At 43.9% G+C, this 13,633-nt stretch overlaps 1 protein-coding gene across 1 annotated transcript; it reads right to left on the bottom strand.

The window, feature by feature from the left end:
* Nucleotides 1-11,721: 11,721 nt before the first annotated feature.
* Nucleotides 11,722-12,216, bottom strand: LOC134958754 (uncharacterized). Its single transcript, XM_063941494.1, has one exon. It carries the CDS (start codon nt 12,214-12,216, stop codon nt 11,722-11,724), a length of 495 nt encoding a protein of 164 aa, XP_063797564.1.
* Nucleotides 12,217-13,633: the final 1,417 nt, after the last annotated feature.

Below are 13,633 nucleotides of genomic sequence, written 5' to 3'. Positions count from 1 at the left end.
AATAATATATTTTTTTTAACTGACTATAATAGAGAGAGCATGGTTTTCGGTGGGAATGGGTTAAAATCCAGGGAAAAAAAATGCGTGGGGTCCCCCCTTTTAAGCATAACCAGCCTCGGGCTCTTTGAGCCGGTCCTGGTTGTAAAAATACGGGGGGGGGGAAATTGACAGGGTATCCCCCGTATTTTTAGAACCAGCACCGGGCTCTGGGTCCGGTCCTGGTGCAAAAAATTCGGGGGACAAAAGACGTAGGGTCCCCCGTATTTTTTACACCAGCACCGGGCTCCACTAGCTGGAGAGATAATGCCACAGCCGGGGGACACTTTTATATCGGTCCCTGCGACAATGGCATTAAATACCCAACTAGTCATCCCTGGCCGGGGTACCCTGGAGGAGTGGGGACCCCTTAAATCAAGGGGTTCCCCCCCTCCAGCCACCCAAGGGCCAGGGGTAAAGCCCGAGGCTGTCCCCCCCATCCAAGGGCTGCGGATGGGGGGCTGATAGCCATGTGTAAAAATGAAAGAATATTGTTTTTTGCAGCAGAACTACAAGTCCCAGCAAGGCTCCCCCGCAAGCTGGCACTTGGAGAACCACAAGTACCAGCATGCGGGGGTAAAACAGGCCTGCTGGTACCTGTAGTTCTACTGCAAAAAAAAAATACCCAAATAAAAACAGGACACAGACAGCGTGAAAGTAAAACTTTATTACATACATGCCGACACACATACTTACCTATGTGGACATGCCGACTCTGGCCACGTCTCCGTCTGTCGACAGAATCCGGGGTACCTGAAAATAAAATTATACTCACCTAAATCCAGTGTCCTGTTATTATTTGTAATCCACGTACTTGGCAAAAAAACAAACCTCATTTACCCGATCCACACGAACTGAAAGGGGTCCCACGTTTACACATGGGACCCCTTTCCCCGAATGCTGACACCCCCTGTGACTCCTGTCACAGAGGGTCCCTTCAGGCAATCAGGGAGCGCCACGTCGTGGCACTCTCCTGGTATGGTATGGTATGGTATCCAAGAAAAAACATGCAGACCAATGAAGGTATGCGGTCAGATCGGTCCTAAAAACAGAACAATGTTCCCAGTGTGTAAAAAGCAGAATTGATATGCTGACAAATGACAGAAAAGAAGTATCTAGCATAAAAATGTGAGTGGCGGCGTCCCGCTCACTCACTATTGATTGAGTCTCTCTTTAGTACCTGGATTGGTGCGTGTGTCGGTAAGGTCGTCTTCTCCCCCGGGTGCCTCAGAGCTCCGGACAGGGTCGGACTGGCCCACAGGGAAACAGGGAAAACCACCGGTGGGCCTTACTGCCTGTGGGTCCTCCTCTAGGGATCAAGTTCCAGACTATCCTAGAGCACTGGATTTATGCATTATACATGTTACATTATACTTCACCATAATTTTGTTTAGAGATGTGCGGCTGGCACTTTTTGTGTTTTGTGTTTTGGTTTTGGTTCTAATTTCACTTTTGTGTTTTGGTTTTGGCTTGGTTTTGCCAAAACCACCCTTTCATGTTTTGGTTTTGGTTTTGGATCTGGATGATTTAAAAAAAAAAAAACATAAAAACAGCTAACATCACAGAATTTGGGGGTAATTTTGCTCCTACGGTATTATTAACCTCAATAACATTCATTCCCACTCATTTCCAGTCTATTTTGAACACTGAACACCTCACAATATTGTTTTTAGGCCTATAAATTGCACCGAGGTTGCTGGATGACTAAGCTAAAGTGTGCGACACAAACACCTGGCCCATCTAGGCGTGGCACTGCAGTGTCAGACAGGAGGGCAGATATAAAAAAAAGGCCCCAAAAAGTACATCATGCAAAGAAGAAAAAGAATTGCAATGAGGTAGTTGTATGACTAAGCCAAGCGACACAAAAATTTGCCCATCTAGGGGTGGCACTGCAGTGGCAGACAGGAGGGAGAATTATACGGCAATGTCACAGGAATTGTACGCCAGTATTCCGAGAATTATACTGCAATATCATAGGAATCATACGCCAGTATTCCGAGAATTATACGGCAATGTCACAGGAATTATACGGCAATATAATTAGAATTATACGCCAGTATTCCGAGAATTATACGGCAATGTCACAGGAATTATATGCCAGTATTCCGAGAATTATACGGCAATGTCACAGGAATTATACGCCAGTATTCTGAGAATTATATGGCAATATCACAGGAATTATACGGCAATATCATAGGAATTATATGCCAGTATTTCGAGAATTATACGGCAATGTCACAGGAATTATACACAAGTATCACGGGAATTATACGGAAATATCACAGGAATTATATGCTAGTATTCCGAGAATTATACGGCAATGTCACAGGAATTATATGCCAGTATTCCGAGAATTATACGGCAATATCACAGGAATTATATGGCAATATCATAGGAATTATACGCCATTATTCCGAGCAATGTCACAGGAATTATACACCAGTATCACGGGAATTATACGGCAATATCATGGGAATTATACGCCAGTAACACTGGATATATGGCAGCAGAGGACACCACCACAGTGACTGCTCACTAGACTGATGCTGCACAAGACACTTCCCCTGGTCTAATGCAGGATAACACAGCACCACTGAAAGGGATTTATACAGCTACACTGGATATATGGCAGCAGAGGACACCACCACTGTGACTGGTCGCTGGACTGATGCTGCACAAGACACTTCCCCTGGTCTAATGCAGGACAATACAACACAACTGAAAGGGATTTATACAGCTACACTGGACATATGGCAGCAGAGGACACCACCACTGTGACTGGTCGCTGGACTGATGCTGCACAAGACACTTCCCCTGGTCTAATGCAGGACAATACAACACAACACAACTGAAAGGGATTTATACAGCTACACTGGATATATGGCAGCAGAGGACACCACCACTGTGACTGGTCACTGGACTGATGCTGCACAAGACACAACCCCTGGTCTGATGCAAGACAACACAGCAAAAATGCAAGGGACTTATACAGCAGCCAGCAGCACTGGGAACATATAGCAGCAGAGGATAGCAACACTGTGACTGACTGGACTGATGCAGCACAATACACTGACTACACTGGAATGGACTGAGCAGCACAACACAGCACAAGACTCACCACCCCACTTTCCCGCCCCCCACACAGACACTGAGGACGGAGACACGTCCTCTCACTACACTCTCACAGACTGGAATAAAAATGGCCGCGACGCGCGGCTCCTTATATGGAATACAAACCCCGCGAGAATCCGACAGAGGGATGATGACATTTTGCCTCGTTCGGGTTTCTGAGTCAGGTGGGAAAACCTGAGCCTGACTCGGAACCGGGTTCAGAGCGTGAAGATCGGTACGGTTCGGTTCTCTGAGAGCCGAACCCGCTCATCTCTAATTTGGTTTATTATATATTTACCAAGGGCCACAGAACATGTAACGGTTAGACAAATCTCTTGGCTGGCCACGCCCCCACTGGAACCTGGCTACACCTTTAAGCATGGACCCCAGTCCGACACTGGCTCCGGACTTGCTGATCTAACCATCCGTTCCACCATCCATGATGGAATGCTCGCAATGTGAGTGTCCACTCAGACATGGAAACAGGGCAGAAGACAGCCACAGTCTTGGGAGGAGATGTGGTATGGTTCGGCTTTTTACTGCTGTCCCGTGTCATTTTTCAACATATCAGGAGGACTTAATATTGTCCCTCATTCAGCTTCAGTTGCAGTTTTGCTAATATAGCATAACTGCAACTGCCTTCTTTTGCATGCTCGAGGACGCCCAGCACAAGACAAGGCCTCCCAGCATGCTAATGGTGGCCAGCGGTGCCTGCGCAATATAATTGTGATCGCATCGCTGATTTAGGGTAGCCCACTACCTGTGCAGCCTGGCTGCGAAGAAAGCTGTGCCGCTGCGACAGGAAAACTCGCCACCCCAACCGCTCTGCAAATGCCTATCAATCAGGCAGAGACATTAGCTTTACCGAGATATGATCACATCTCCCTGCCCTGCACATCAGCAGTGTGGGACCTGCACCTGCGCAGTGCCATGGTAGCCGGGGAACTGTGAATGCATCTCAGATGCGTTCACTACTGAAAAGGAGCCCATTGTCTTTAATTTAGGGATATACTATATTGTTCATAAATTTGATTAAAATAAAAAAATAAAAACCGTCAATCGTTCATTACCTCGGATACCCTGTATGCTCACATGCAACTTCAGTTATATGGCACTGCAACAGTAACATAATGAAGAATATAAAAGCAATAAACATAGAGAAGTACAGACAAGGTTTTGTATGCTCTCTTTATTTACATTTCCAGTCAGTGATTTACTGTGATTATTATTAGTACTGTATGTACTTTATCCTGCAGCAAAAAAGCCAGACGTACTGGCAGAATACTTCTTATTGTTGTTCATGAATCTATGGTTTAATGCCAGTTTAAGTCAGGTCCGTCAGTCAGGTTAAGAAATACTATAGCATTTGATAATTGTTAGTAATTTTGCTTCTCTGTTCACTGCTGGATAAATGTCCTCAGGAACACTTTCCTGCTAAGGACCCTATTTTAGGAAAATCCCATGCTCTCTGAAAGAGAGGGGAAGGGGCCACAGTTAAGTTGCAGGGATATTCAGTAAAATGAAACAAGTACATTTACAGAGAAGGTCCTAACAGAACTCTAAAAGCTGCAAGTGGACAAATCTATGGGGCCAGATGGGATACATCCAAGGATATTAAACTTAAAGAGGTGCTGGTAGCTCCATTGACAGAATTATTCAACCAGTCATTAGCTACAGGAGTAATTCCAGAGGGCTGGAAAAGAGCGAACGTGGTCCCACTGCACAAAAGTGGAAGCAAGGAAGAAGCAAAAAACTACAGACCAGTGAGTCTTACATCAATAGTAGGGAAATTGATGGAAACTCTCTTAAAGAAATGTCACAAGTGAGGGCTGGTGTTGGTGTGAGGCTGCTTCAGTTGTAGGGGCTGGTGTATAGGTGAATCTAGGTGGCTAAATAGGACTCCTAGACATAGAGGACTTCTACAACCAATGCCCGAAGATGTGAGCACGACAACAAAGATAAAAATAAATGTTTGTTTATTAGACACAGTTCTGGTGGTACACCAGCAGTTTGCACAAGAGAATAAGAAAGATGATTAAAAACAGTGCATGGTTCCAAGAACAATAACAGCTGCAATGTTTCTTTAAGTGTGGTATTCGCACAAGACTAGCTTGGGAGTTTAAGGAGATGGACAGTCCTTACCAACACCTAGGTGCTGTAGAATAGGTGATAGCTGGAACTAGTCAGCAGTTGGAATACGGAGGCTGAATGTACTGCGGAAAGATGAATATCTGTAGACTGCCGGTTTTGCCAGATGAAACGGAAGGTGAAGAACTGTGGATGAAGTGCAGGTCTGGATGAAATGGATAATGAAGCTGAATAACACTAATGATGGTAGAGATCGATGAATTGAGAAACAGAGGACTTGGTACTGTAAATATCAGGAACGCCGATGACGGTAGATAGGTGAACACCACTGGGAGCACAATACTGGAAGCTGGTGTTGATTCAAATCCCTGCCACTTGCAGAGAACACTGATGATACAAGGCAGTCAGGCAGGCACCGCAGGGTGATGATTGGTGCTGTTCTCTGTAGAACTGGAGACTTCAGGAGCTGGAATACCTGGAACACAGAGTCACAGAGAGCAGAGACAGGATACACTTGGTGATGACAACCAAAGCACTGACGATTTCCTGGTCTAAGATCAGTCCCTTTATTTCCGTATAGTCCAGTAATGGTGGCAGAGGCCACGGTGACCCAGAAACACCATTCCATTTAAGAGTTTCTTATGACAGCACCTGCAAGCTAACAGGGATGGAATATGAAGTAAGGACATAACATCATGACTGGGATTTGGCCCTGGAATGCTGAACCAGCCTCAGAAGACCCCTGAAAGGTAAAAAATAATGTCCAGTAGTCCGGATCGGGACAGCACCCCCCTTCCTTTAGGAGTGGCCCCAGGACTCTTATTTTGCTTTAGAGGAAACTTTGAATGGAATTTCTGAACCAGTGTAGGAGCATGGACATCAGAAGTATTTGTCCAGGAATGTTCCTCAGGGCTATAGCCCTTCCAATCGATCAGATATGAAAGTTGACCATAACGGAAGCGTAAATCCAGAATCTTGGCAACTTCATACTCAACACCCCGTTGAGTCTGGACCTTGGGAGCCGAAGGAAGTGCTGAATGGAATCGATTTAGGATCAGCGGTTTCAGAAGGGAAACATGAAATGTCCTGGGAATTTTTAAGAATGGAGGAAGTTAAAGTTTAAAGGCTACCGGATTGATGACTTGTTCAATTCGAAAAGGGCCGATATATCGGCGAGCAAATTTCATGCTTGGAACTCTTAACCTCAGATTCTTTGTAGATAGCCAAACACGATTACCCACTTTAAGGGCAGGAATTGCCCTACGCTTCCTATCTGCAAACTTCTTATATCTAAAAGATGCCTTGAGTAGAGCCACTCAAACGTTCTTCCAGTTATTTGAAAACTGACGAAGAGTGATATCTTGAAGGAAAGACAAAACATCTGAAGGATAATGCACAGGTATTTTTCCAAAAATTCACAGAAGTAATTGTAAGTAACCAACCAATAGATGAACTATAGTAAGGGCTAGGGGAAAAAAAGGCCCTGGTCAGATTGGAACTAGGTTGGAGGTGCGCCACTAAGCTAAATTACAGTGTTTTTCTAAACGTTGTTAGTGTAAACCACTAGTGGGTTTATCACTAAAAGAAAGGCTTAGTGTGTGGCGCACTCTTTTGAAATATTAATACAGTATTAAAACATAACTTTTATTCAATCTTTTAAAATAAATCTCTATAGCCAGGCAAAGCAAATCATCTGATAGCCTGAGAGTGCAAGGTAATAGAATCTTAACCCTGAAATCAAGATACTATGATGATAATAATTATACAATAGGGTTAAAGTAAATGAAATATTAAATTACAAATATTAATAAAATAAACAGAGAATTTTTAACCAAGCTGTGTGAGTATTTATTCAGAAATTGTCAATGCTAATAGGCTATTAATTCAAGGAATTCTTTTTTATCTAGGCGACTCATTACATTTATAGTCCCTTATTATTTCTAGGACACAGACTATTACAGGGCGAGGTTTGTACCTAAAAGGATAGTGTGGAGGTATTGTAACATAACGCCATCTTTTACACCAGTCTACTGTTCAAGACTGCAGTAATAGTGCAGATATAAATTGATACAAAGTTATGTCCACCAACTCGCAACAACTATATGGCTGGCATAACAATAAATACAAGAGAACAGATAATGAATTAACTGTCTCTAGTAATAATATTAATAAGAACTGTGAGAAAAAAAGAAAATTGTGAACAAAATAATTGGTACTTCGGATGATTATTGCTAACTCACCAATGACCATTAATTTATCAAATATAAGTGGACACAATCAGGTGTTAGAAGCTGGTCTCAAAACAACAAACAAAAAAAACATTTTATGTATATACATAGGTACAACAGTCCCAGTGCATGAAATGATAATAGATGGTATTTAATGGAGCATATATAAACCTCTTTTGATGTCCTAAAAGCCAGGACTAATTAGCACAGATACACCCAAGGATGGGATAGCCAATCAATTTCCCAAAAGGATGTAATTAGACCCATTTATCCATGTGTCAAATCTCCACATTTACAACAACTCTTTGGACTGGATTCATTTATATGGTGATATATAACATAGATAAGTTGCTATACTAATGTGGTTTTCTTAAAAGCTGATTATTATTGTTGCAGCTTTTTGTTCCAGATCTCATATGACACTGTAGATTTTCAAAACATTTTGGAAGTGCATCAGATAGGGAGAAAAAACATAAGATAGAGCCCCTGGTGTGTGGAAATGGATTCCCTTTCTACTGTTGCCCCATATGCCACAATGGGCAGTGGTGGGTACAATGAGAGTGGGGAAGAGCCGTCCACCAAGGACTGAAAGGACAGAGTAGTGCGAGCTGCTTCTGCTGTCCACATTCTATGTCCCCCCTCCCCTGTTGCATATGAGCATTGCAGGGGGGGCCGCAGACAAAAGAACAGTGGATGAGAGGGCTGCTCTGAGTACCTTTCTGATGTCCCATCTGGTGTGTCTGTGCCAGAACAGGGTGAGTTGCCCGTTGGTCCTGTGGAGCCACTGCCAAGGTGAAGTACCAGGTGGGGTCAGTTGTAGAGAGCCGTTACTATGACAAAAAGCCGAGTCTGGAGAAATATCTGCACCTCTATAATTAGGTACGTCCTGCACCTGGAGCGGACACCGGTCTCCGTGATAGCAGGGAGCCGAGCCGACAATTATAATTACCCATCTGTTAGAGAGCCGCTACCTTGACGGAGCGCTGGGTTAGGATTGATTCCTGCGCCCCTGTGTGTTGATGGCACCTTGCGCCCAGATCAGACACAGGTCTCCGTCTTTGCAGGGAGCCGACAGGTCTCCGTCCTTGCAGAGAGCCTATACGGGAGATGGGCGCCAGGTCGGGTATGATTCCCGAACCTCCGTAGGAAGTACACGCCCACGTCCCGCTGATGACGTACGTTTCACAGAATAGCTGATGTGATCAAGCTATTATGTGAAACGTATGTCATCAGCGGGACGTGGGCGTGTACTTCCTACGGAGGTTCGGGAATCATACCCGACCTGGCGCCCATCTCCCGTATAGGCTCTCTGCAAGGACGGAGACCTGTCGGCTCCCTGCAAAGACGGGGACCTGTGTCTGATCAGGGTGCAAGGCGCCATCAACACACAGGGGCGCAGGAATCAATCCTGACCCGGCGCTCCGTCAAGGTAGCGGCTCTCTAACAAACGGGTAATTGTAATTGTCGGCTCGGCTCCCTGCTATCACGGAGACTGGTGTCCGCTCCAGGTGCAGGGCGTACCTAATTATAGAGGTGCAGATATTTCTCCAGACTCGGCTTTTTGTCATAGTAACGGCTCTCTACAACTGACCCCACCTGGTACTTCACCTTGGCAGTGGCTCCACAGGACCAACGGGGAACTCACCCTGTTCTGGCACAGACACACCAGACGGGACATCAGAAAGGTACTCAGAGCAGCCCTCTCATCCACTGTTCTTTTGTCTGCGGCCCCCCCTGCAATGCTCATATGCAACAGGGGAGGGGGGACATAGAACGTGGACAGCAGAAGCAGCTCGCACTACTCTGTCCTTTCAGTCCTTGGTGGACGGCTCTTCCCCACTCTCATTGTACCCACCACTGCCCATTGTGGCATATGGGGCAACAGTAGAAAGGGAATCTGTTTCCACAAACCATCTGATGCACCTATCTGATGCACTTCCAAAATGTTTTGAAAATCTACAGTGTCATATGAGATCTGGAACAATAAGCTACAACAATAATAATCAGCTTTTAAGAAAGCCACATTAGTATAGCAACTTATCTATGTTATATATCACCATATAAATGAATCCAGTCCAAAGAGTTGTTGTAAATGTGGAGATTTGACACATGGATAAATGGGTCTAATTACATCCTTTTGGGAAATTGATTGGCTATCCCTTCCTTGGGTGTGTCTGTGCTAAATAGTCCTGGGTTTTAGCACATCAAAAGAGGTTTTTATATGCTCCATTAAATACCATCTATTATCATTTCATGCACTGGGACTGTTGTACCTATGTATATACATAAAATGTTTTTTTTGTTTGTTGTTTTGAGACCAGCTTCTAACACCTGATTGTGTCCACTTATATTTGATAAATTAATGGTCATTGGTGAGTTTGCAATAATCATCCGAAGTACCAATTATTTTGTTCATAATTTTCTTTTTTTCTCACAGTTCTTATTAATATTATTACAAGAGACAGTTCATTCATTATCTGTTCTCTTGTATTTATTGTTATGCCAGCCATATAGTTGTTGCGAGTTGGTGGACATAACTTTGTATCAATTTACATCTGCACTATTACTGCAGTCTTGAACAGTAGACTGGTGTAAAAGATGGCGTTATGTTACAATACCTCCACACTATCCTTTTAGGTTCAAACCTCGCCCTGTAATAGTCTGTGTCCTAGAAATAATAAGGGACTATAAATGTAATGAGTCGCCTAGATAAAAAAGAATTCCTTGAATTAATAGCCTATTAGCATTGACAATTTCTGAATAAATACTCACACAGCTTGGTTAAAAATTCTCTGTTTATTTTATTAATATTTGTAATTTAATATTTCATTTACTTTAACCCTATTGTATAATTATTATCATCATAGTATCTTAATTTTAGGGTTAAGATTCTATTACCTTGCACTCTCAGGCTATCAGATGATTTGCTTTGCCTGGCTATAGAGATTTATTTTAAAAGATTGAATAAAAGTTATGTTTTAATACTGTATTAATATTTCAAAAGAGTGCGCCACACACTAAGCCTTTCTTTTAGTGATAAACCCACTAGTGGTTTACACTAGCAACGTTTAGAAGAGTGATATCAGCTGCTGGCACTGAAGTTGCTGGAAGTGGTTGAAATTCTGGAACTTTGGGGTGGAATCCATAATTAGTGAAGAATGGCGTAGAAGAGGATGATGAATGATATTGGTTGTTATGACAAAACGTGGCCCAGGGAAGAAGTTGAACCCAGTCATCTTGGGATGAAGATACATAAATTCGGAGGAAGGTCTCCAAGTCCTGATTCACCCTCTCAGTTTGACCATTAGTTTGAGGGTGATACGCTGTGGAGATTTTCAATTTGGCTTGGAGGACCAGACATAAACTTCGCCAAAACTTGGCCACGAACTGTACTCCTCTGTCAGAAATTATCTCCTCAGGGAGCCATGTAGTCTGAAAATCTCATGAATAAACACTTGAGCCAACTTGGAAGCTGATGGAAGACCAGTGAGGGGAATGAAATGAGCCATCTTGGTGAACCGGTCAACCACCACCCAGATGGTGGTAAACTTGTTAAACATAGGAAGATCTGTTATAAAGTTCATTGACAGATGGATCCATGGATGATGAGGAACAGCTAGAGGAATCAGTTGCCCAGCGGGTGATTGGCGAGGTACTTTGTGTTGGGCACATTTTGGACTGGAAGCAATAAACTCCATAACATCTTTTTTCAGGGTTGGCCACCAGTATGATCTGGAGATAAATTCAAGAGTTTTCTGGATGCCCGCAAGTCCAGAAAAGCGGGAAGCATGTACCCAATGCATGAGCTTCTTCCTTAAAGCCGGCTTAACAAATCTTTTCCCAAGTGGAGGCATAGAGTCCATCCTTACCGTAGAGAATGCCACTGGATTAATGATAGGATGCTTGTCTGTAGACTCAGACTCATTTTCTTACTCCCAGGAGCGGGAAAGGGCATCAGCCTTGCGATCCTGTGACCTTGGACAGAATTGGAGTTTAAAGGCGAACCTAGAAAAAAAAGTGCCCATCTGGCTTGACGGGGGTTGAGACATTTTGCATTCTTCAAACACAGGAGACTTTTGTGATCTGTAAGAATCGTGATGGTATGGGAAGCGCCTTCTAGAAAATACCTCCACTCTTCCAGAGCCAGCTTGATAGCCAATAATTCTTGATCGCCAATAGCGTATTTGCGCTCAGCAGGACAAAACTTCTTAGAGTAGAAGCCACAAGGATGCAGACGACCATCTTTAGCCCTTTGAGACTAGACTGCGCCCACTCCCACAGGGGAGGCATCTACCTCAAGGGTGAATGGTAAGTTGGTATCTGGCTGTTTCAATACCGGAGCTGAGGTAAACCTATGCTTTAATAGATGGAAAGCTTGCACAGCTTCTTTGGACCATTTAGAGGGATTGGCACCCTTCTTAGTAAAGGCGGTGATAGGCGCCACAATGGTGGAAAAGTCTTGAATACATTTTCTGTAATAGTTGGCAAATCCTAAAAATCTCTGGATGCCCTTAAGAGTGGTAGGTATCGGCCAATCCTGAATGGCTTGGAGTTTCTCTGGATCCATCTCTAGTCCGGAGCCAGATGCAATGTAGCCTAAAAACGGAATGGATTGGACATCAAAGACGCATTTTTCCAACTTGCAGTAGAGATGATTGACACGAAGACGGGACAGGACTTCCTTCACACCAAAAACGATGTTCCTCCAGATCATTGGCAAAGATGAGGATGTCATTGAGGTATACCATGACATGACGATAGAGGATTTCTCTGAAGATCTCATTCATGAAATGTTGGAACACAGCTGGAGGATTACTAAGTATGAAAGGCATGACGGGGTACTCATAATATCCGTCACGAGTGTTAAATGCGGTCTTTCACTCATCACCCTTCCGGATCCGAATGAGGTTATAGGCACCCCTCAAATCTAATTTCGGGAAGATGGTTGCTCCGCTGACCCGGTCAAAGAGTTCGGTAATCAGAGGCAGAGGATACCGGCTCTTTACTGTGATGTCATTCAAACCTCTATAGTCAAAACATGGCCACAGGCCACCATCTTTCTTCTTAACGATGAAGAAACTTGCACCTGCTGGAGAAGAAGAAGGTTGAATAAAACCCTTTTTTCAAATTTTCTTTAAAGTACTCCTCCATGGAATGAGTTTCTGGTACAGACAACGGATACGTTCGACCTAGAGGTGGATCCTTCCCTGGGATGAGGTCAATAGGACAATCCCACTCCCTATGAGGGGGTAGGACATCAGCAGAAGCTTTACTGAACACATCTGTATTGTCTTGATACTGAGGAGGTGGAACATCAGAAGACTTTGAGGATGAAGAACATACAGGAAGTACTTTGGAAAGACAAGTCCCAGAACATGACAAACCCCACACCAGGATATGGGTCATCCTCCAATCAATCAGAGGATTATGCAACCGAAGCCATGGAAGGCATAGAACCACCGGATGGGTGGCCTTTGGAATCACCAAAAAGGAAATTAATTCTGAATGAAGAACTCCTACTTTCAAACGAACTGGTAGAGTCCTGGAAGAAATGACTGCATCAGAAATCTTGCTGCCATCCACGGCAGTTAAAGAAATGGAAGACGAAAGTCTCTCGGTTGGTAGAGACCACCGCTTGACGTATTCCTCAGTCATAAAATCCCAGCCGCTCCTGAGTCTAACAGAGCAATATTGTTCCTAGTACGCTGAGCCACTTGGAGTGAAACTGAGAGATTACAATCACTTGAAGATGGAGAGGAATGCATTGCTCCTAGCCGACCCTCTCCTTGGTGGGCTAGGACTTGGAGTTTCCTGGACGCTTGGGACAGGCATTAACAACGTGAGATGATGCAGCACAATAGAGACAGAGATGCTCTGCCGGAAATAGATGAGAATTACCTGTCTGCATAGGTTCATCCTTGGATGGAGATGGCTGACGGGGAGAAGGAGTAGACTTAGAAATTGATGATCTTCCTCGCTCAATTACCCTTTCTCGAAACCGTAGATTGACTTTGGTACATAGAGATATAAGTTCATCTAACTTAGAAGGCAAATCCCTAGTGGCTAGTTCATCCTTGATATGCTCAGATAAGCCATACCAGATAGCTGCACTTAAAGCATCATCGTTCCATGCCAGTTCTGATGCTAATATCTGAAACTGTATTAGATAC

Source organism: Pseudophryne corroboree, chromosome 9 (genome assembly GCF_028390025.1).
Source record: "Pseudophryne corroboree isolate aPseCor3 chromosome 9, aPseCor3.hap2, whole genome shotgun sequence".
Classification (NCBI taxonomy): domain Eukaryota; kingdom Metazoa; phylum Chordata; class Amphibia; order Anura; family Myobatrachidae; genus Pseudophryne; species Pseudophryne corroboree.
The sequence above is the reverse complement of the archived record's forward strand: the minus strand, read 5'-3'. Positions and strand labels throughout refer to the sequence as shown.

What these genes read in the sequence shown, in the direction of transcription:
- LOC134958754 (XM_063941494.1), bottom strand. Translation starts at nt 12,216, where the DNA reads ATGTCATGGTATACCTCAATGACATCCTCATCTTTGCCAATGATCTGG.